Source organism: Mirounga leonina, unplaced genomic scaffold (genome assembly GCF_011800145.1).
Source record: "Mirounga leonina isolate KUSES-001 unplaced genomic scaffold, KU_Mleo_1.0 Mir_115, whole genome shotgun sequence".
Taxonomy (NCBI): Eukaryota; Metazoa; Chordata; class Mammalia; order Carnivora; family Phocidae; genus Mirounga; species Mirounga leonina.
In genome coordinates, this window is record NW_023270268.1 from 11338088 (window position 1) to 11362831 (window position 24744).

Sequence of the window (24744 nt, forward strand, 5' to 3'; positions counted from 1 at the left end):
GTTTTCCCTTGTAAGTTACTGACTTCTTTTATCTTGCTGCTTTTAAGATTTTTTTTATCACTTATTTTGCAAATTTAATCACAATATGTTTTGGTGTGGATCTGCTTTTGTTAATTTTTTTAAAAAGATTATTTGTTTTAGAGAGAGAGAGAGGAGAGTGAGCGAGTGGGGGGAGGGGCAGAGGGAGAAGGAGAGAGAGAATCTCAAACAAACTCTGCACTGAGCAAAGAGCCAGATGCAGGGCTTGATCTCATGACACTGAGATCATAACCTAAGCCAAAACCAAGAGTCAGACACTTAACTGCCACCCAAGCACCCCTGCTTTTGTTGATTTTGATGGGGGTTCTCAGTGCCTTCTGGATTTGGATATCTGTTTCCTTCCCCTAGATTAGGAAAGTTTTTAGCCATTATTTCTTCAAATAAAATTTCTGCCCCCTTTTCTCTCTCTTCTTCTGAGACTCCTATAATACGAATGTTATTATATTTAACAGAGTCACTGAGTTCTCTAAGTCTATTCTCCTTTTGCATAATTCTTTTTTCTTTCTTTTGTTCATCTTGAATACTTTCCATTTCCAGGTCACTAATTCGTTCCTCTGTTTCTTCCATCCTGCTGCTCATTCCATCAGGCATGTTTCCCATTTCATTTATTGAGCCCTTTATCTCTGCTATGTTATTCCTTATCACTGCATTAAGCATCTCATTCATGTCTTCCACTCTTCTCAAGTCCAGTGAGGATCCTTATGATCACTGCTCTAAATTCTCTATCAGGCAAGTTACTTGTACTATTTTGCTTAATCTCTGGCCGTGGCCTTGTCCTCTTCTTTCATTTCCATTTCATTTCTCTGTCTCCTCAGTTTGTCTGCCTCTCTCTGTCTGCCTTTCTCTGTGCGTAAAGAAAGTCAGCTGTGTCTTCTCTATTGCATGCAGTGACTTTATGCAGAGGAGGTTCTGGAGTCCCTGCAGTGCATATCCCCTGTTCACCAGAACCTGGCACTTCAGGAGAGCATCCTGTGTGTGTTGCTTATGTCTTGCTGATATGTCTGAGTCACTTTTCCTTTCAGTGCAGTTGTCGGCACTGATTCTCTGCCTGTTGTGGGCTGTGCTTGCTCTCTCTCTCTCTGGTGTTAGTGGGGCCCAGTCAGGCCAGCTCTGAGGGGACATACCCACTGGGGAACTTGGGAACGGGGTGGTGGTGTTAGCAAAATTTGTCTTGCGTCTCTAGTCCTATGCCAGATCCCCCGAAGTGCCACCGTGGCTGGGAGCTGCCCACAGGGGTGGCCGGGGGCGTGAGGCTGGGCAAAGCGTGTGATGATGGTTGGGTGTAGCTGGGCCCAGTGTGTAATGGTGGCTGGGGGCACATGGCATGGTATGTGATGGTATCCGGGGGCATGCAGCTGAGCACGGTGTGGTGGCTGGGGGCTACGTGAGGAGACAGCTATGCACCCGGTGGCTGGGCAGCGCACACACTTTAATTTGCCCTGAGCCCTGGGGCAGAGGCTACAGTATCTGTGCAGCCCTGCCTTTCACCTGTAGCTCTGTGTTTATGTTGGGGGTGGAGGCAAAAAATGGCACCTGTCAGAGCCCTCATTTTCAGAGAAGTCCCCCAACATGCTCCAAAATCAATATGATCAGATCTGTCTCCTGTCTGCCCCCAGCATTGTGTAAACTGCTATTTTTACGTTGCCTCTCCACTCAGGCTGCTATCTCTTTAGGGTAGCAACCCAGCTCTCACTCACCTTCCAGGCTCGCCCAGTGCTGAGTCAGCTGACCTCCAAAGTGCCAGGATCGAGTCTCACTTGTTCTTACAAACTTACGGAATTCAGCCCCTCTGGTTCTTGAAGCCAGATGTTATGGGGATTAGTGTTTCCATGTGAGCTCCCTGGTACGACAGCTCATTTCTCTGCCCTCTTCATGCACACAGCCCCTCCCTCCTGTGGGCAGCCTCCCTCCGCCTTTCTGACCTTCCTAACCTGTCAGATGCAGCTTCTTCTATTTCGCTGTGAAGTTTGTTCTGCCCATCTTTGGATCCCTCTCCGGTTTACTGACTTGGATGTGGATGGTATCTAGTTGTACATGTGGGACAGGGTGAGCTCAGGGTCCTCCTGTTCCACCATCTTCCCAAGGTCGAGAAGTCACAATCTTAATTCTCATACTGTTTGAATTTTCTTACCTGTGTCTATATGTATCATTTTTATAAATATCAACCTGGGTTGACTATAGTCCATTTTGTTTTCTTCATTATATTATTTGTGATACCTCTGTTCTCCACAGATAGTATTTCTCAAAACAAAACAAAAAAAAGTTTTAAGTGCCCAGATATATGGGATTGTTGATGGAATACTATCCAGCTATGAAGATGTTGACAGACTTCGAAAGTTGTTATATATTAAGTAAATAAAGCAATTATAAAACAGTATGTAACTTATATAAACGTACATTAATAGTTTGCACACAAAGAAAAAAATGGAAATTAAATGTAAGAAATGGTTTTCTTTTGATCATCCCTATTTTCCACAATATCTATGTAATTAAAAGAAAAAGAGAAATAAGCAAAAGAAGTAAAAATGTCCTAACTTGCAGGCGTGTAGGAAAGTCAGGAGCTACCTTTTCCCATGCATTCTATCTTCCTGAAAAGAGCCTGACTTCTCTGAGAGCTTCCTTTTACAAAGCTGCAAGGAGAAATCATGCACATTGCTGCTATGTTTGACAAGGGTGGAAGTAAGGTGGTAAATAAACTAAAACTTTTGCAAAGCATGTGCAAAGATAGCAATATTACTTTTCTATCAGTATTTTAATATGGTACATGAGCACATGAGAATTTCAAAGCCCTTTTTAAAAGAAGCGGAAATCTTCACAATACCAATGTTGTGTAAGAGTAGAAAGAGCTTTCTAATTTAGGAAACAAGATGGCCAAGTTCATGCCTGAGTTCTAAATTCGCTATGTGACCTTGGAGCAGGTAACTTATTCACTGAGTTTTGGATTATTCACCTGAAAACAGGGATCATTCCCACCAATTTTTATCATTCCAATTTTTAGATAGCACTGGAATCCAATGAGGATCCAGATACTGGCATTTGTGAGTAAAAAAAAATAATAATAAATCTGGGTTTTCTAAGGCCAGGGCAGCCCCTACATGGATGTCATCACCTGCTTCTCAGTATAAGCCACTTTGCATTTTTTGTGTTTAACCTTGATAATTCATTATCGGCTCATGGGAGGTCCAAATGGTCTCCTTGCCTTTACTTTGATTCTGGGGGCTGTTGACTTCCTTACATTAAATCCCCACCCCACTGAATATCTACCTGAGGAAGAGTCCACTACAGAAGATACCAGAAATGGCAAATGTGCTTTTAAAACACTGAATGTCCGGGCTCCCAAGGCTCCCCACCCAGCCTCACCGATGGTGGTCTCACAAAACTTCTCTGCAGCCACTTCACTGGCAATGTTGGCTCCCATGAGCACGCTGACGTCAATGCCCATCTTCTCCCGGATGATGTCGGAAATGAGCTTCAGCCCCTCAGGGCCCTCGTCTATGCCCTGTAAGGATGTCAACAAATTAGGGGAAATCAAACCACCAAGTGAATGAGGCATGCCACAGTCACTCTGTTACTTGAAAAAGAGCTCTTACAAGAGTAACATACATACCATGTCTGCACTGTTGAAAGCGTAACAATAAAACGGAAAGAAAATGACATCCACCCAGAACGTGACGTATACCACTGAAGTCCCGTATGTCCCTCCCCAAGTCCGTCCTCCTTCTCGCTACTGGTCCACACCCCCACCAGGGTACACCGCTATCCTGTAGGCTGTACGCACCACTCCCTTCTGCTCTTGACCATTTTGCCGCATAAAGCTATCCCTAAACAAAATGTTATGCCATTATGCCTGCTTTTGAAAGCCTGTAAGTGAAATTGTACCATTCACCCATGAGGTACTGTTCGGTGCTACCCTATCATTTTAGAGACTCACCCATGTGGCTGCATGAATGTTCTGGTGTGTTTCTATTTACCACTGTGTTGTATTCCAAAACAAAAGGCCACTATTCATTTATCCATTGTACTTATAACTGACATGTAAGTTGTTCAAGTTTGCTTTCATAAACACTCATCTATGAACCACTCTAAAGAATAAAGTCTCTCGAGGGGGTTCTTAACCTTTTTTATGATGTGGCCCTCACACAGGGCAGTCTCGTGAAGTTTTATGGACTCATTCTCAGAATTTCATATGCATAAAGCAAAATGCATGAGATTACCCAGGAAGCCGATTACATTGAAACATAGTTATCAAAATGTTTTAAAAAAACACACAAATTTATGACAAAGTAATATATGTGCTGTTTTATTAATGCAATTAGAAAAAGATGATTTGGCAGGTTTAACAATTACCATAATTTCAAGGTCGTGATCAGCATAAATGATACCTTCAGATAACTTGGAGCCATTATAAAGTGGCATGAAAATACCTGGGATTTCTATTGATAACAGGGCCACAGATTGTTATGGCAAGTCTGGCCTGTGGCTGGCATTCATACACGAGAGCAACGCTCATTTCAGTTAGAAGTTAAAGTGAATAAAAATGTAATTTTTCTCCCCACATTTAAGTCTAGGAACCTCCTGAATTCTGTCTAGGGACCTGTGGGGGTGGTTTGTGGACTTGTGGTTAAAAACTCCCTTTAGGGAGTATACCCAGGAGTAGAAACTAACAAGGATGCAATTCCCAGCAACACAAACCACTGGTGATTTCCAGAACGCAGGCTGAGACCCATGGCCTAGACAGGTTCTTTCTGACAGCAAGGCTCGTCAGGAGGAGCCCATCCTCACATCACTGCCACTGCTCAAAGCCGCTGTGATAGAAAGCAGCCCTCGCCTGAAGTGGGGCTCAGCTGAGCTCCTGAGCTCCTGCGATGTGTGTTACTGATTACCTTCCAGGCATCTTTAAAAAAACCAGAAAACAAAAAAATGCCATAACCTCCCTTTCCGCTCCTATTTCTAACAGATGGAAGTGAGAGGAAATAATCTCCCCCATAACTGACGTCCAGCCCAGCGATGCTTTTTCTGCCTGGGGTCACCGGCCAGTTACCTTGATGAGGGTGATTCCTAGCGCTTTCTTGGGCACCCTCCCGGTGATCTCGTCACAGATTCTGTTAATGAACTGGTGGGGAATGACAAACACCAGCAGGTCTGCATCCTGCACGGCCTCACTGAGGTTTGGGACAGCAACCTGCAATGACAAGGAGGAGGAAACAGTTACTCCTACACCAAAATATGCCTCTCCCAATGATTTCATTCACTGACCATTTATCAGACGCCTACTGTGTGCAGAGTACTGTGCAGACAGACAGGAAAGGCAAATGTGCTGTGGGCTCGGCCTTCCCCTTCAGGACACATCCGAAGCTAGCAGAATCCTGCCTCTTGCTTACCAGCTGGGCAAGTGACTTAGCTTCTCTATGCCTCAGTTTCCCTACCTGAAAAAAGGAGTCCTAATACTGTGTGGGTTGTTCTCTGCTGCTCTCCCAATCTCTCAATCCATTTTCTGCCCTTCTTTGCCTTGCTGTGTTCCCCAAGGAGCTGTGGACTGTTTTCGCTGGGGGCCCTTGCTCTCTGCCTTCCAGTTGGCCTCAGCCAAAGTGGGATGCTGTTAGGAGATCCAAGGTGGGAGGAGAGACAGGTCAGGTATGTATCAGCCTCCTGAGGCCATTATGGCCCAGGCTCACAGGGATGCTGGCTTGGCTTCATTCTACAGTTCTACCTCCTGACAGGCAGCCTCTCTTCTATGTCTCAAAGCTCTGGTCAGGCTGGTTTGCGGACACTCGTCTGTCCCCTTGCCCTTTCAGGGGTGGTTATGATTTCCTGCTGTTGCTAAACTCTGGACACTCAAGGAAGCCCTTTTGGTTCTCTCCACTCTGCCCACACCTCTGTAAATAGTCCCATGCTAAACTCTCCTAGGTAAAGCACTTGGAGAGCACTCTCGTGACGAGTAAGTGATATAGATCACGTTTCACACCTGGTATGCACTCAGTACATGTCAGCTTTTATGGTGCTTTCTTTCCTTCAGATAAATATGAAGATGGGTTTTAGAATTTAACATGGGCAGGGGCGCCTGGGCGGCTCAGTCGTTAAGCGTCTGCCTTCGGCTCAGGTCATGATCCCACGGTCCTGGGATCGAGCCCCACATCGGGCTCCCTGCTCGGCGGGAAGCCTGCTTCTCCCTCTCCCACTCCCCCTGCTTGTGTTCCCTCTCTCACTGTGTCTCTGTCAATTAAATAAATAAAATCTTAAAAAAAAAAAAGAATTTAACATGGGCAGAGAAACGAATACACACACACACACACACACACTCAGAGGCAGAGGTGAGGGCAACTAGTGAGAACATGGGGGCACATGGTCTCTCGCAGAGACTGCTCACTGTTGCTCAATGTCCATTCTCCCCTTCCTCCTCAGCATGAGAAGGCCCCGTTTGGTGCTAGGCTCATAAATGCCCAGAAGAAAGGCTACGTTCCTCATCCTCCCTTGCAGCTAGGTGCCCCATGTGATTCAGTTCTGACCCACGGGGCGTCCATAGAAGTGCTGTGTGTGACCTCTGGGAAATGTCCTTGGAGGCCTTTCCTCCTTTTGCCAGAGGGAATGTGAAGAGATGGCTGGAGTTCAGACAGTTATCTTGGACTATGAGGAAGAACCCAAATGCTGAGATGGCAGAACAGTGGGATAAAAAGAGTCCCTGACATCGTTAACATGTCATTAATACCACAAATGTTGGGTGATCCAGAAAGATGGTGGAGGAGTAGGGGACCCTATTTCAACTGGTCCCCGGAATTGAGCTGGATATCTACCAGACCACCCTGAGCACCCACGAAACCAGCCTGAGATGTAAGAAGATCTGGATCTCTACAAACAGAATATCAGAGGCGGTTGGTTTTGAGGTACGAAGCAGGGAGCCCTGATTCCACGGGCAGATGTCAGAGGATAAACGGCAGCGGGAGGGTGCCTGGCTGTGGGGATCCTACACCGCCAGTGAGTGACAGCCTCACGCGCTGGGGACAGGCACAGACTCGCTGACCGGTAGTGTCGGGAAAGGACTTCAGGGCAGCCCCCGGGGTGGAAACCCGGAGCAGCGGGGTCGCGCCTGCGAACTGCAGCCCCTGGGGCAGAAACCTGGAGCGCTGGGGTCACGCCCGGGAACTGCAGCCCCCGGATGGAAACCAGAGCAGCGGGGTCCTGTGAGAGCACAAACTGGGAGTGGCTGGCAGTTTTAGAAGCACAAAGGGCAGAGACATGCCCCGACCTGGAGGCAGGACTGGGATCGCTGCGGAGGGGTGCACAACCCAGGCTGCTGCAGGTTATAGCAGCACGGACAGAAACGGAGACGGTGTGGCCTGGAGAGCTCACTGAAGAACAGACTGCGGTCTCTCTGCTCTGAGGCAGAGGGTTGGAAACGGTCTCTTCTGCTCTGACTTGCGGAAGAGACGCGGAAAGCCGCCAGGGAAAGCTGCCAGAGAACAAAAGCCCCAAAAACGGATTCCCGCTGAGCCCATCCCCCATGATGGGGGGGCAGGGCAACTCCGCCCAAACAGGGTTGCCTGAGTAACAGCGCGGCAGGCCCCTCCCGCAGAAGACAGGCTGGGAAAACAAGAGGCCAGCAACCCTAAGGTCCCAAGAAAACAGGTGCATCTTGCTTGGGTTCTGGTCAATAATTTGGACTCTATACATTCCCTCAAACACCCATCAACAGAATGACTAGGAGGAGGAGCCCCCAAAATAGAAAAGAATCAGATATTATGACTTATGCTGCAGATTTACAAATGGATGCAGATATAACCAAGATGTCAGAGATGGAATTCAGGCTAGCAATTGTGAAGACAATGGCTAGAATGGAGAAATCAATTAATGGCAACATAGAGTCTCTAAGGGCAGAAATGAAAGCTGAATTGGCAGAACTTAAAAATGCTATCAATGAGATCCAATCCAATCTAGATAATCTAACAGCTAGGGTAACTGAGGCAGAAGAACAAATAAGCGACCTGGAAGACAATATAATAGATAAAAAGGGAAAAGAGGAGGCCAGGGAAAAACAACTCAGAATCCATGAAAATAGAATCAGAGAAATAAGTGACACCATGAAGCGTTCCAATGTCAGAATAATTGGAATCCCGGAGGGAGTGGAGAGAGAGGACTAGAAGAGGTATTTGAGCAAATCGTAGCTGAGAACTTCCCTAACCTGGGGAATGAAACAAACATTCGAGTCCTAGAGGCAGAGAGGACCCCTCCTAAGATCAAGGAAAACAGGCCAACATCCCGGCACGTAATAATAAAACTTGCAAATCTTAGAACCAAGGAAACCATCTTAAGGGCAGTTAGGGGGAAGAGATTCCTAATGTACAGAGGGAGGAACATCAGAATAACGTCAGACCTATCCACAGAGACCTGGCAAGCCAGAAAGGCCTGGCAAGACCCATATTCAGGGTACTAAATGAGAAGAACATGCAGCCAAGAATACTTTATCTGGCAAGGCTTTCATTTAGAATGGATGGAGAGATGCAGAGCTTCCATGACCGGCAGAAGTTGAAAGAATATGTGACCACTAAGCCGGCCCTGCAAGAAATATTAAGGGGGTTCTATAAAAGGAGAAAGACCCCAAGAATGATCTACAACAGAAATTTACAGGGACAATCTATAAAAGCAACGTCTTCACAGGCAACATGATGACAATTAATTCATATCTTTCAATAATCACTCTCAACGTGAATGGCCTAAATGCTCCCATAAAATGGCAGAGGGTTGCAGATTGGATAAAAAGACAAGACCCATCCATATGCTGTCTACAAGAGACTCATTTTGAACCTAAAGATACATCCAGACTGAAAGTGAAGGGATAAATATCCATCCTCCATGCCAGCGGACCTCAAAAAAAAGCTGGGGTAGCAATTCTTATATCAGACAAATTAGATTTTAAATTAAAGTCTGTAATAAGAGACACCGAAGGACACTATATCATTCTTAAAGGGTCTATCCAACAAGAAGATCTAACAATTGTAAATATCTATGCCCCCAACATGGGAGCAGCCATCTATATAAGCCAACTGTTAACCAAAATAAAGAGTCATATTGATAACAATACGTTAATTGTAGGAGACCTCAATACTCCACTTTCAGCAATGGACAGATCATCTAAGCAGAAAATCAACAAGGAAACAAGAGCTTTAAATGATACATTGGACCAGATGGACCTCAAAGATATTTACAGAACATTCCACCCTAAAACAACAGAATACTCATTCTTCTCTAGCGCACAGGGAACTTTCTCCAGAATAGACCATATACTGGGTCACAAATCAGGTCTCAACTGATACCAAAAGATTGAGATTATTCCCTGAATATTCTCAGACCACAATGCTCTAAAACTGGAACTCAATCACAAGAAAAAATTTGGCAGAAATTCAAACACTTGGAAGCTAAAGACCACTCTGCTCAAGACTGTTTGGGTCAACCAAGAAATCAAAGAAGAACTTAAACAATTCATGGAAATCAATGAGAACAAAAACACATCAGTCCAAAACCTATGAGATACTGCAAAGGCGGTCCTAAGGGGGAAATACATAGCCATCCAAGCCTCACTCAAAAAAATAGAAAAATCCCGAATTCACCAACTAACTCTACACCTTAAAGAACTAGAGAAAAAGCAACAAACGACGCCTAAGCCACGCATTAGAAGAGAAATAGTTAAAATTAGAGCAGAAATCAATTAGAAACCAGAAACACAGTAGATCAGATCAACGAAACTAGAAGTTGATTCTTTGAAAGAATTAATAAGATCGATAAACCACTGGCCAGACTTATCCAAAAGAAAAGAGAAAGGACCCAAATTAATAAAATTATGAATGAAAGGGGAGAGATCACGACTAACACCAAGGAAATAGAAACAATAATTAGAAATTATTATCAACAACTATATGCCAATAAACTGAGCAATCTGGATGAAATGGAGGCCTTCCTGGAAACCTATAAGCTGCCAAGTCTGAAACAGGAAGAAACTGACAACCTGAATAGGCCAATAACCAGTAACGAGATTGAAGCAGTGATCCAAAACCTCCCAAAAAACACGAGTCCAGGGCCTGATGGATTCCCTGGGGAATTCTACCAAACATTCAAAGAAGAAATAATACCTATTCTACTGAAGCTGTTTCAAAAAATAGAAACAGAAGGAAAACTTCCAAACTCATTCTATGAGGCCAGCATTACCTTAATCCCCAAACCAGGCAAAGACCCCATCAAAAAGGAGAATTTCAGACCGATATCCCTGATGAATATGGATTCCAAAATCCTCAACAAAATCCTAGCTAATAGGATCCAACAATACATTAAAAGGATCATCTACCACGACCAAGTGGGATTTATACCCGGGATGCAAGGGTGGTTCAACATTCGCAAATCAATCAATGTGATAGAACACATTAATAAGAGGAGGGAGAAGAACCATATGGTCCTCTCAATTGATGCAGAAAAAGCATTTGACAAAGTACAACATCCTTTCCTGATTAAAACTCTTCAGAGTATAGGGATAGAGGGAACATTCCTCAAGTTCATAAAATCCATCTATGAAAAACACACAGTGAATATCTTCCTCAATGGGGAAAAGCTGAGAGCCTTTTCCTTAAGATCAGGAACACGTCAAGGATGCCCACTCTTGCCACTATTGTTCAACATAGTGCTAGAAGTCCTAGCAACAGCAATCAGACAACAAAAAGAAATAAAAGGTATTCAAATTGGCAAAGAAGAAGTCAAACTCTCTCTTTTTGCAGACGACATGATACTTTATGTGGAAAACCCAAAAGACTCCACCCCCAAATTACTAGAACTCATACAGCAATTCAGTAATGTGGCAGGATACAAAATCAATGCACAGAAATCAGTTGCTTTCTTATACACTAACAACACAACTGTAGAAAGAGAAATTAGAGAAATGATTCCATTTGCAATAGCCCCAAAAACCATAAGATACCTCGGAATAAACCTAACCAAAGAGGTAAAGGATCTATACTCTAGGAACTACAAAACACTCATGAAAGAAATTGAAGAAGACACAAAAAGATGGAAAAATATTCCATGCTCATGGATCGGAAGAATAAACATTGTTAAAATGTCTATGCTACCCAGAGCAATCTATACCTTCAATGCCATCCCGATCAAAATTCCAATGACATTTTTCAAAGTGCCGGAACAAACAATCCTAAAATTTGTATGGAATCAGAAAAGACCCCAAATCGCCAAGGAAATGTTGAAAAAGAAAAACAAAGCTGGGGGCATCACGCTGCCCGATTTCAAGCTATACTACAAAGCTGTGATCACCAAGATAGCATGGTACTGGCACAAAAACAGACATATAGACCAATGGAACAGAATAGAGAGCCCAGATATGGACCCTCAACTCTATGGTCAAATAATCTTTGGCAAAGCAGGAAAAAACATGCAATGGAAAAAAGCAATAAATGGTGCTGGGAAAATTGGACAGCCACATGCAGAAGAATGAAACTTGACCATTCTCTAACACCATTCTCTAACACCATTCACAAAGATAAACTCAAAGTGGTTGAAGGACCTCAATGTGAGACAGGAATCCATCAAAATCCTAGAGGAGAACATAGGCAGTAACCTCTTTGACATCGCCCACAGCAACTTCTTTCAAGATACATCTCCAAAAGCTAGTGAAACAAAAGCAAAAATGAACTTTTGGGACTTCATCAAGATAAAAAGCTTCTGTACAGCAAAGGAAACAGTCAACAAAACAAAGAGGCAAACCATAGAATGGGAGAAGATATTTGCAAATGACACTACAGATAAAGGCTGGTATCCAAGATCTATAAAGAACTTCTCAAACTCAGGGGCACCTGGGTGGCTCAGTTGTTAAGCGTCTGCCTTCGGCCCAGGTCATGATCCCAGGGTCCTGGGATAGAGCCTCGCATTGGGCTCCCTGCTCTGCGGGAAGCCTGCTTCTCCCTCTGCCACTCCCCCTGCTTGTGTTCCCTCTCTCGCTGTGTCTCTCTCTGTCAAATAAATAAAATCTTAAAAAAAAAAAAAAAAAAATCTTCTCAAACTCAACACCCAAAAAACAAATAATCAAGTCAAAAAGTGGGCAGAAGATATGAAAAGACACTTCGCTGAAGAAGACATACAAATGGCTAACAGACACATGAAAAAATGTTCATCATCATTAGCCATCAGGGAAATTCAAATCAAAACCACATTGAGATACCACCTTACACCAGTTAGAATGGCAAAAATGGACAGGGAAAGAAACAACAAATGTTGGAGAGGTTGTGGAGAAAGGGGAACCCTCTTACACCATTGGTGGGAATGCAAGTTGGTACAGCCACTTTGGAAAACAGTGTGGAGGTGCCTCAAAAATGTAAAAATAGAGCTACCCTATGACCCAGCAATTGCACTCCTGGGTATTTACCCCAAAGACACAGATGTAGTGAAAAGAAGGGCCATATGCGCCCCAACGTTCATAGCAGCAATGTCCGCAATAGCCAAACTGTGGAAAGAGCCGAGATGCCCTTCAACAGATGAATGGATAAAGAAGATGTGGTCCATATATACAATGGAATATTACTCAGCCATCAGAAAGGATGAATACCCAACTTTTGCATCAACATGGATGGAACTGGAGGAGATTATGCTAAGTGAAATAAGTCAAGCAGAGAAAGTCAATTATCATATGGTTTCACTTATTTGTGGAACATGAGGAATAGCATGGAGGACACTAGGAGAAGGAAGGGAAAAATGAGGGGGGTGGGAATTGGAGGGAGAGATGAACCATGAGAGATTACGGGCTCTGAGAAAACAAACAGGGTTTTGGGGGGGGGATGGGTTAGCCCGGTGATGGGTATTAAGGAGGGCACGTACTGCATGGAGCACTGGGTGTTATATGAAAACAATGGATCGTGGATCACCACATCAAAAACAGTGATGTATTGTATGGTGACTAACATAACATAATAAAATTAAAAAAAAAATACCATAAATGTCTTTTACAGGAGAGAAGAAAAAACATTTAGGTCACTGCTGTGATAGGTTTTCTGTCATATATACCTGAACCGAACTTAACGGAGATAGCTCCTTTTAAGCATTCACGGTTCCCAAAATGAAGGGACTAGAGGAAGATTCTTCTCTGAGCAAGTGCTACTATGTGCCACAGGAACATCATTCGGGAAGGCTAAGCCTCCTACGAAAGCTGGTTTGGGCACTGTGATGGAAACTGCCAACTCCTCACCAAAATTCCTTCTCACCTTCTTCCATAATCACAGAGTGGAAGCCAGTCACTAGTCACCTCGCTAGGGACCACATTTCCCAGCAGCCCCTGCAGTTACATGGGCCATGGACCAAGTTCTCATCAACAGAGCATGAGAGGGAGCAGTGCATACCACTTATGGCCCAGAACCCCTAAAACAGCAGGCTGCTTCCTCCACACTTTCTTTCCCCACTTTCTGTTGTTGAAACCCAAGGCAACCCAGACCTAAGAGATGGCACATGAGGAAGAAAGATGGGACCAAGCATAACAGTGTGAAGCAAAGCCGCTAGACCACTATTATGTGAGAGGGAAATAAGTCCTTTTGTTCTTTAAGTCACATGATTATTATGCCTCTTCTTTTATCTTAGTCTATCCTCTTAACTAATACATGTGCTAAGAGTTACTCCCTCCCTCAAAGAATCCCCCAAGGAAATCTATCAGGCTATGCCTGAAACCAGCCCTACCTGGATTTTTAGTCATATGAAACAAATCATCCCCTATCTTAGCTTAAGTCGGTTTGAATGGCAGCATAGTCATTCCCCATACAGCAAATCATAACCCAAACTTTACTGGCACTTCTCCTCTTATTCACACTCCGCAGAGCAGGGGAGAAGCTGTTTTCCTCTTCAGAGGGGCTTCTCTGGATTAGTAATCCAGGCTGAATAGCCACAGGTGACAAGGATGCGTCACCCAAAATCTACCTGCCTACTAGTTCCCTCGAGTTTGGAGATTCTACCTCCTCCAAAAGAGCAATTTCTTATTCTATTCCATTAGCCTTCTGATGCCAATCCCCAGCTGCTCTGTCCTTTACTGGAAAAGTTCTTTCTGCTCTTATGTATTTGCCTGTGGTCCCACTCAATCCCCTCCCAGCCTTTGTAAAAACTCTGACCTCTCACTCCACCATGGGTAACTAACTAGCCTTACTTAGGTGGGGATTTCTGCTCTGTAAACTCTCATGCAGAGCCTGACAGCCTGAATTCTAGTTAAAATCTTTTTTCTTCTCTAGACCTCTTGTTTCTCCTCTTCCCCATCCATCCCACACACGCGCACGCACACGCACACACATACACGCACGCACGCACCTGAAACCAGCCCTACCTGGATTTTCAGAGTCCTGGGATCGAGCCCCACATGGGGCTCTCTGCTCAGCGGGAAGCCTGCTTCTCCCTCTCCCACTCCCCCTGCTTGTGTTCCCTCTCTCGCTGTGTCTCTCTCTGTCAAATAAATAAATAAAATCTTTAAAAAAAAAAGAAAAAGAAAAAGAAAAAAAGAATTCTTACTACTCCTTAATAAAAAGACAACCCAATTTTTTAAATGGACAAAGATTGCGAATACACATTTCTCCAAGGGAGATATACAAATGTCCAATGAGCACATGGAAAGATGCTCAACATTGTTAGACTTTAGGCAAGTGAAAATCAAAATCACAATAAAATATCACCTTATACCCACCAGGATGGGTAGGATCAAAAAGTTAGATAATGACGAAGGTGTTTGTAAGGATGTGGAGCATCTGGAACCCCTACACAGTGCAGTGACTTTGGAAAACAGCCCGGCAGTTCCTCAAAGAGTTCAACGTTACCATATGATCCAGCAATTGCACTCCTAGGTACCCACTCAAAAGAACTGAAAACACATTCACACAAAACACTGTATACAAGTGTTCATAGCTGTATTATTCACAAGAGCTGAAAAGTGCAAACCACCCAAATGTCCATCAACAGACAAGTGGATAAATAACAATATGGTACATCCATAAAATAGAATCTTGTTCAGCCATAAAAAGGAATGGAGTACTGACACATGCTACAACACAGATAAACCTTGAAACACGATGCGAAATCAAAGAAGCCAGACACAGAAAACTATATATTGTATGGTGCCATTTATATGAAATGTCTGGAATAGGCAAGTCTATAGAGACAGAAAGATTAGCAGTTGCTTAGGGCTTGGGCAGGGGATAGGAGGAAATAGGAAGTGACTCCTACATGGTGTGGGGTTTCTTTTTGGGGTGATGAAAATATTTTAAAATTGATGGTGGTAATGTTTGCACAACTCTGAATATACTCAAAACCACTGACTTGTACACTTGAATGGGTGAATTGTATGATCTGTGAATCGGACCTCAGTCAAGTTGTTTTAAAAAGAGTTGGTAAGGTTTAGAAAGCAAGATGAGAAACAATACAATGGTATTTCACAGAAGATGCTGTGATCGTAAATCCTGGCGCCACGCTGAGGCTGGTTAAACCTGCAGCGAGAAGGCACAGGAGTGCTCTACCTGGTTGAGACCCTAGACAGACAGCTACAAAACAGGATCAATGATTTACATCCAACAGTGGCAAGAAAAGGGAAGCGTTCTTTCCGCTCAGGTTTCAGAGAAAACTGCAAACCCAGATTGTCCCAGCTTTTAGTCAACAGGTGATGACATGGTGATATCACTGTTACAAGAGGTTGGGGGAAGGGGGAGGGAGTCACCTGATGAGGATGGGCATGAAGAAGGTCAGTGGGAAACAGCGTGGGGGCCCCGAGCAAGAAAGACTCACAGTCTCACATCAGCACACCAACTGACAGACATCACAAATAGCAATCCTATGTGGATGGAAATGCAACATGTCTCTCATGACGATTAAGGGTCTTATCTAACACTAGTTGATTTTTTAAAGGACCAAATGAGATAGCCGAAAAACTGAAATAAACATATAAAACTAAAGAAAAAAACAACAACAAAAACAAATCCCCAGCTCTTAAAAAAAAATACTTCACAGGAAACTAAATATATATATGGATCACCTCATTTACTTCTCACAAAACGCCTAAGGGTAATAAAGCACTAAGAATAGCAATCCGTTAACAAGTCAGGAAATGACAGATGTTGGCGGGGATGCGGAGAAAGGGGAACCCTCCTACACTGTTGGTGGGAATGCAAGCTGGTGCAGCCACTCTGGAAAACTGTATGGAGGTTCTTCAAAAAGTTGAAAATAGAGCTACCATATGATCCAGCAATTGCACTACTGGGTATTTACCCCAAAGAGACAAAAGTAGGGATCCGAAGGGGTACGTGCACCCCGATGTTTATAGCAGCAATGTCCACAATAGCCAAACTGTGGAAAGAGCCAAGATGTCCATCGACAGATGAATGGATAAAGAAGAGGTGGTATATATATACAATGGAATATTATGCAGCCATCAAAAGGAATGAGATCTTGCCATTTGCAACGACGTGGATGGAACTGGAGGGTATTATGTTGAGTGAAATAAGTCAAACAGAGAAAGACATGTATCATATGATCTCACTGATATGAGGAATTCTTAATCGCAGGAAACAAACTGAGTGTTGTTGGAGTGGGGGGTGGGGTGGGAGGGGCGGGGTGACTGGGTGATAGACACTGGGGAGGGTATGTGCTCTGGTAAGCGCTGTGAATTGTGCAAGACTGTTGAATCTCAGATCTGTACCTCTGAAACAAATAATGCAATATATGTTAAGAAAAAAAGAAGAAGAAGAAGGTAGCGGGAGGGGAAGAATGAAGCGGGGGAAATCGGAGGGGTAGATGAACCATGGGAGATGATGGACTCTGAAAAACAAACTGGGGGTTCTAGAGGGGAGGGGGGTGGGAGGATGGGTTGGCCTGGTGGTGGGTATTGAGGAGGGCACATTCTGCATGGAGCACTGGGTGTTATGCACAAACAATGAATCATGGAACACTTCATCTAGAACTAATGATGTAATGTATGGGGATTAACAAGAATAAAAAAAAAAAAAAAGAATAGCCATCCGTCTGACCATGCTTACTCAGTGAGCACCAAGCCCTGACTCCCAGGGAGTCCCTCCACCACTACACTTCACCACCATCTTTATTATGCAACATTTTCTGAGTGCAGTTCAAAACTGTAAGAAGTATAGAGAAAAAAACCACCTGTGTACCTTCCACCAGCTTAAGAAATAAAACTTTCTAGCACCCCAGGTATCCTCTGCCAAGCACGGGTAAGCATGTGGAACAACGTGAACCCTCAGACGTGCTGGGGGAGTGTAGACTGATACAGCCGCTCTGGAAACGAGTGGTGTGACATGGTGACATTTCAGCCGTGCGTTCCCAGTGACCCTGCGATTCTACCCCCTGGGAACAAGGTCCATGACAACAAACAGCTGGAAACCACGCAAAGGTCCATTCCAGAGAATGGATACGTTCACTTTTGTGAACCTACAAGGCTTCAGACATCAACAGGGTCCTGGGAGTGGACAGTTCCTCCTTTTTCTCCTCCCTCTGTCCACACCCAGGGACATGGAGCAGGTGGTGGAATCAGTGTGGGCACTGGGCTCTGAGTGGCAATGGCTGTTGGCTCCTCTATGTCAATTCTTTCCCTGCCTCCTTCCCTCCTGGCTCCCCTGCTCCCGTCACAAGCTTCAGCTTCACAGAACCAGCTGGCAGGTCCCCTGCCCCACTGGGTACTGCGCCAGGAACCATGGAAGACCAAAAAACCAGAAAGTCAGGTTCACACACTCGGGGCAAGTGGGGCTGAACAGGTAGGTACATAAGGGACTGGCACAAAGCAGAGTGGAAGGAACGTATTTAACAAAGCATTGAGTCCAACAAGAATGAGAAGTTGAGGGGCGCCTGGGTGGCTCAGTCATTAAGCGTCTGCCTTTGGCTCGGGTCATGATCCCAGGGTCCTGGGATCGAGCCCCACATCGGGCTCCCTGCTCTGCGGGAAGCCTGCTTCTCCCTCTTCCACTCCCCCTGCTTGTGTTCCCTCTCTCGCTGTGTCTCTCTCTGTCAAATAAATAAATAAAATCTTTAAAAAAAAAAAAAAGAATGAGAAGTTGGAACGCACGAATTTCCTACTCCAAGCAGGGGTCAGAGATGACCTCAGAAGCCTTCCACTGCAGTGGGAATAGCCGCTCCCTTTGTTCCTCCCCTCGGATATTTGGACAACTTAACTTCTAAGCTCAGAACCATAGGGATCCTTTCTCTCCCCACCAACAATGCCGAGAATGACTGCAGAAATGCTGCCTGACCCCCAGTGCAGTGACACAGAGGAGAAAGTGATCATTTGTCCAGAAGACAAGAGATTCAACGGGATGAGCTCGCTAGGAATCAAATTCAAACCCCAGCCTCTAGCTATGGGACCCCAGGCAAGTTCATTAACTTCTCTGGGCCTTGGTATCCTTCCCTACAAAATCAGAATCATCCTCGTAATAGGAAAACTAGCAGTATCAACCTAAGACGGTTATTGAGAGCATTACACGAGAAAAGATATGTGAGCTACTTAGCACAGCGCTTGACACTAATGAACCCTGTAACCAAAAGCCAAACAGCAATCTCCAGCGAGCAAGGTCTTTGCAAATCCGGACTTCCTGGCACTTATCAGTTTCCAAATCCGTCTCCCCTGCTGGACTCCTTGAAGGAAGAAACGTCATTTTACCCCTCTTCTTGTCTCCAGTAACGAACACTGTGCTTTGCATGCACTGTACATGCTCATAAAGATTGATGAGTGAATATATGCAGAGATGAATATTTCATAAACAAAGAAGATGAGTTTGTCCGGTTAACCAAGGAATCAGGCAGGGAATCAGACCACAATGGTCCGGTCTTCAAACAGACTTACTACAGAAAGCCACCAAGGGGTGAATCTGGCAACAGAAGTTCAAATTCCACTCACACAAGCAGCACGGTACACTCTTTTTATTCTTCTTGCTCATTTCTCCCTCCCACCTCTGGCAAGTCACTGGAATGAGGCCAAGCAATTACCTGTATTTTTCCCTCTCAGACCTAATAAGCTTAAATTTTAAACTGTCAGTCTTACAATCTTCTATTTTCTTCAGTCCCCTTCTGTAATTTAGGCCTTAACCCTGATTTTAATTACAGACTAGTACATTAGCTGTTCTTGTGTGTAGAAAGGGAATATCAGGACTGGGGGTCACAAGCAGCCGAAGGCAAGGCTGTGAGTTCCAGCTCTGATGGGACCAGCACCTTGAATGCCAAGAAAGTAGCCTGCTGTGGGCTGAATTGTGTGCCGTGCCCCCTACCCCAATTTTATAAGTTGATATCCTTTTTTTTTTTTTAAGATTGTATTTATTCATTTGACAGACAGAGACACAGCAAGAAAGGGAACACAAGCAGGGGGAGTGGGAGAGGGAGAAGCAGGCTTCCCGCGGAGCAGGGGGCCCGATACGGGGCTCGATCCCAGGACTCTGGGATCATGACCTGAGCCGAATGCAGACGCTTAACCGACTGAGCCACCCAGGCGCCCCATAAGTTGATATCCTAACCCTAGTACCTTGGAATACTGTATTTGGAGACAGGGTCTTTACAGAGATTATTACATTAAAATGAGGACATTAGGGTGGGCCCTAATTCAACATGACTCGTATCCTTATGAGAGGAGATCGGGGCACCTGGGTGGCTCAGTCAGTTAAGCATCTGCATTCACCTCAGGTCATGATTTCCGGGTCCTGGGATCAAACCCCGCATGGGACTCCCTGCTCAGCTGGGAGCCTGCTTCTCCCTCTCCCTCTGCCCCTCTCCCCCCCAGCTCCTGCGTGTGCGCTCTCTCAAATGAATAAATCTATAGCAAAAAAAAAAAAAAAAAAGGAAGAAGAAGAAGAATAGATTAGGACACGGACACACAGAACGAAGATAGTATGAAGACACAGGAAGAAGACGACCACCTACAAGTCAAAGAGAGAGCCTCAGAAGAAAGCAAACTTGCCAACACCCTTATCTGGGACTTGAAGCTTCCAGAACTGTGAGAAAATACATCTCTGTTGTCTAAGCCATCTGTTCTATTGTACTTTGTTATGGCAGCCCTAGCAAACTAACACAAAGCCCATCTTCAGAATCAGGAAAACCAAAACTGACCAAGCAAATTAGTTGGCAGTAGAAAGGGAAAAATGAGGAGGGAGGTAGCTTTTCCATTTCCCCAAGCCCCAAGTGCTAACTCAGCCAAGTGTTACTTTCAGAATTAACCAAAAGTACTTCCTGTCCCAAAGTCTTACCACATTTTCTGGCAGCTTGTGTCCAGGGAGATATTTTACATTTTCATGGTCATTATTTATGATGTCTGTCAGTTTTCTCCCATTAACCGTTTCTTCAAAGACCCACATCTTAACTGTGGAGGCAAACTTCTTAAGTTTCTTGACATTATTACCAATTATTTTTGCAATAGCTGAACCCCTACGAAAGAAACAGTGGAGAAGAAAAAAAAAAAATTAAACTCACTGGGGCAGAAGAGAAAAAGCATTTGATTGTAATTCAGACAAAATACGTGCTGATTCAAGCACAGGGCTTATAACTTCAGATGGGAAGTTCCTATCAGCCACAAGCCCTTTGAAGCTTAGTTGTTTTCACCTGGAAAGAACACCCCCCCCACCCCTGTGATCAGGAAAGCCCCAGAATTTGGTACAAGGTCAAAAACACCACCCCTTGAAACTAGTAAGCATCGGGAACCTGGGTGGCTCAGTTGGTTAAGCGACTGCCTTCGGCTCAGGTCATGATCCTGGAGTCCCGGGATCGAGTCCCGCATCGGGCTCCCTGCTCGGCAGGGGGTCTGCTTCTCCCTCTGCCCTCTTCCCTCTTGTGCTCTCTGTCTCTCATTCTCTCTCTCAAATAAATAAATAAATAAAATCTTTAAAAAAAAAGAAACTAGTAAGCATCAACCTATCTTGGGAGAGAGTATCACAGGCAGAAAAGAAACCCACCTAAGAGATGACACAAAACATAAAAACAATACTTGGTGGGTACTCTAAGCCTCGGTGGCAACCAGGCTGTATTTCAAATCCATCACAGAGATTAAAATGTAGCCACCGTAGAATAAACTGTGTTCTGGTGAACTGCAACAGAGTTGCAGTCATAATGGGAAGACAAGAACCTGAGCGAATTCCAGGAAAGGAGCAGAGTGAGAGCATCGGGGCTCGGCTGCCTGGGTATTTGGTGCCCCCAGCAGACCTGGTTCACCCAGCTGGCCTCTAGGCGCCCACAAGCTCCCTTTTTCTCCTGCATCTCTGTCCACCAAACACATTCTGGTTACTAATCAGTGTCCCAGAGGCTTTGCTACAGGGGAAGAGAAGGCATTCCAACTAGTTAAACGCCAGTCCCCTGGACAAGGGCTGTAGGTCCGGGGCCGGCGGCCACCACAGCAGAGGTGTTCCTCGTCAGCCCCGGCACCTGCGCCCATCTCACGAACATGCGCAGAGTGCACGGTGGGCCACGGGCCGCTGACTGGGCCTGGGTGACTCTGAATGGAGAAATGGTTTGTTTCGGGGTGCCTGGGTGGCTCAGTCGTTAGGCGTCTGCCTTCAGCTCAGGTCATGATCCTGGGGTCCTGGGATCAAGCCCCGCATCGGGCTCCCCGCTCGGCGGAAGCCTGCTTCTCCCTCTCCCACTCCCCTGCTTGTGTTCCCTCTCTCACTGTGTCTCTCTCTGTCAAATATTAAAATCTTTAAAAAAAGACAAGAAAGAAAGAAAGAAAGAAAGAAAGAAAGAAAGAAAGAAAGAAAGAAGGAAGGAAGGAAGGAAGGAAGGAAGGAAGGAAGGAAGGAAGGAAGGAAGGGAAGGAAGGAAGGGAGGGAGGGAAGGAAGGGAGGGAAGGAAGGAAGGGAAGGAAGGGAAAGAAGAAAGGAAGAAAGAAAGAAAGAAAGATTGTTTCTTATACACCTTTCCTGGTGTGGAAAGTAATTGCCCTTACCTTGTTCACCTCTCTGAGTGGGTGGTAAGCTTTGGAGAGCTTGTGACCTTGTGTGAGTTACTCAATGCCAAGGAACACTGTGAGCCTGAGCTGTTACCTTCCTGGGAGTCCGTAAGCAGCTGTTTCTCAGATTACAATTAAGGTGATAGTGATCATGGGGAGAATCTTGGCCTCTCCTTTTTTTTTTTTTTTTTTTTTAAGATTTTATTTATTTATTTGAGAGAAAGAGCACAAGCTGGGGGTGGGGGAGAGGTGGGAGGGACGAGAAGAGAGAGCAGCGGACTCCTAGCCAAGCAGGGAGTCCGACATGGCGCTGGAGCCCGACATGGGGCTGGAGCCTGACATGGGGCTCAATCCCAGGACCCTGAGATCATGACCTGAGCAGAAGGCAGACACTTAACCGACTGAGCCACCCAGGTGCCCCTCTTGGCCTCTCTCCTACAAAGTGTCGGAGGAGAACTGATGAATAGGTGTTTAGCTAACAAACTGTCCTGCCAGCAGAGAGTAAGAATTTCACAGGTAAAGCCACAGAGCTTTGATATGTGCAATAGTTTATGCTATTCTTACTTGTGAGAAAGGACAGCGAAGACGTTCTGCATAGTTGTCTGGAGCAGCTGTTCTCAATGCTGGCTGCACGTCGGTCCCTGCGGAGCTTTAGAAACTACCCATACCTGACCCTACTCTGGAGGCACAGATTTCATTGGTCTGGGGGGTGGCCTGGGACTCAGGATTTTTAAAGTTCCCAAGTAATCTAATTTACAGCCAAAGTTGAGGACCACTAGCTTAGTTTATCCATTTGTAAGGAGATAAGGGAAGGTGATCGGGATTGAGGGAAGAAGGATGGAATTTAATTTTTTTTTTTAAGATTTTATTTATTTGAGAGCGAGCGAGCACAAGCAGGGGGAGGGGCAGAGGGAGAAGCAGGCTCCCCGCTGAGCAGGGAGCCCAAGGGACCTGGGGACCTGGGGCTTGATCCTAAGACCCCGGGAACACAACCTAACCAAAGGCAGATACTTTTTTTTTTCTTTTTAATTTTATTATGTTATGTTAGTCACCATACAATACATCATTGGTTTTTGATGTGGTGATCCATGATCCATTGTTTTTGTATAACACCCAGTGCTCCATGCAGTACGTGCCCTCCTTAATACTCATCACCCGGCTAACCAATCCCCCCCCCCCAAAACCCTGTTTGTTTCTCAGAGTCCATAGTCTCTCATGGTTCATCTCAAAGGTAGATACTTAACCAACTGAGCCGCCCAGGAACCCCGAGAAGCATGGATTTTAATTCAAGGACAAATCTAGCAAGGACAACGAAAAGATTCTAGTGCCTACGAGGCCTTGTCTTGCTCTCTAAATAACTTACACAGTAATCTGTTTTGTTTTTTGGGATCAGGACTTAAGACACTCTATTTTATTGTTTTAAACTCTTTGACAATCTCGTAAAATCTTCACGTCGAACCAAACATTTTGGTTGTTATTTGGTACAATCTCCATGTGGAACAAAACATTTTCTTTGCTACCCACCTTTTTTCTGGGTTATTAAACCTCTAAAATTATAATCCACCTCAACATAATAAAGGCCGTATATGACAAGCCCACAGCTGACATGACACTGGGTGTTCTTACCACCAAAAATGTGGGAGGGGGGTCAGGCAGAAACTTTTTATTTTAGGAAATAAATGTTTACTTTCTTGTTTTTATTTATTATTAATTTTTTTATTTTTTATTTTTATCCAAGATTTTTATTACCTTGGTTTGTAGTGGTTTCACGGGTATATTCCTTTCTCCAAACCCACCAAGTTATATACATTAAATACGTTCAGTGGTTTCTGTTATGTCAATTATGCTTCAAAAAAGCTGTTGTTTTGTTTTGTTTTCAAAGTATATAATCCACACCCCAAACTCCTTTTTGGCTCTGAAATGGTACTTGCTGTTCTCACTACACGTTTGTTACTACTTCTGACCAACATGAAGGAAGAGGATCAGACAGCACAAACCAAGTGTTCTGGCGGAGCCTGAGTGTTCTGAAGGGACTGGAGGCTATTGTAAGTGACATACCCTGTTCTTAAAAAAAAAAAAAAAGAAAGAAAGAAAGAAAGAAAAAAAAAAGTGCCTGGCCTGCTGAGAGCAAGTCCAAAAAACACTCCCAGATATTAGAATTGAGCTTAGTATAAAAGTCCTGGCTACCGTCCACGCAGGCAGTTTCTAAGTGGTCTGGTCGGGGTTGGGGCAAAGGTCCCCAGTCACACTGCTGGAGCTCTCCACGTTTCAGGGGTTTTTCCTGCCACGGCACAAGCAGACCCAGGCATGGATCTTTCACTGTCAGGGTCAAGGGCGTGGGCAGCCGTTTCCACACCGGCTCAGCTCATTCATCTACTAAAGGACAGGTGGGACAGTGATCTTTAAGGTCCCTTCCAGGTCTCAGATCCAGTCCAGTGTTTTCCAAAGTGAGGAATGGGTGCCAGGGGCACCCCCAATGGCCAAGGGCTACCCACACACACAGCACTAAAGGACACTGATGCACTCATGCGCTCTCAACACCCATGGCCTTCTGAGAGAGTGCAGAATGTCTCATTTGAGTGCTACTGTGTTGTTACCATCTCTCCAGCATGTGCTCATTTCCCTTCTTCATGAAGTCTCTAAGTGTCCAGACACTGAGCCTGGGCAGGTTGCAGGATTTGGCAAGAATTCTATTAACACTGTTTGGTTTCCATTCTCCTGGTTGTTGTTACCTCCAACATAAGATATTGATAGTAGTGATAGGAAGTTTTCTT

General features: G+C 44.8%; 1 protein-coding gene across 1 annotated transcript in view; it reads right to left on the minus strand.

Moving 5' to 3' along the window:
• Nucleotides 1-24744, minus strand: part of GPD1L (glycerol-3-phosphate dehydrogenase 1 like) — a 62453-nt gene that overhangs the window by 28187 nt on the left and 9522 nt on the right. The window contains exons 2-4 of the mRNA XM_034993247.1: nucleotides 20280-20457; nucleotides 5081-5221; nucleotides 3400-3538 (exon numbers count right to left, since the gene is read on the minus strand). Of these exons, the coding sequence (XP_034849138.1) occupies nucleotides 3400-3538; nucleotides 5081-5221; nucleotides 20280-20457 (458 nt within the window). The remainder of the gene's footprint in view (nucleotides 1-3399; nucleotides 3539-5080; nucleotides 5222-20279; nucleotides 20458-24744) is intronic.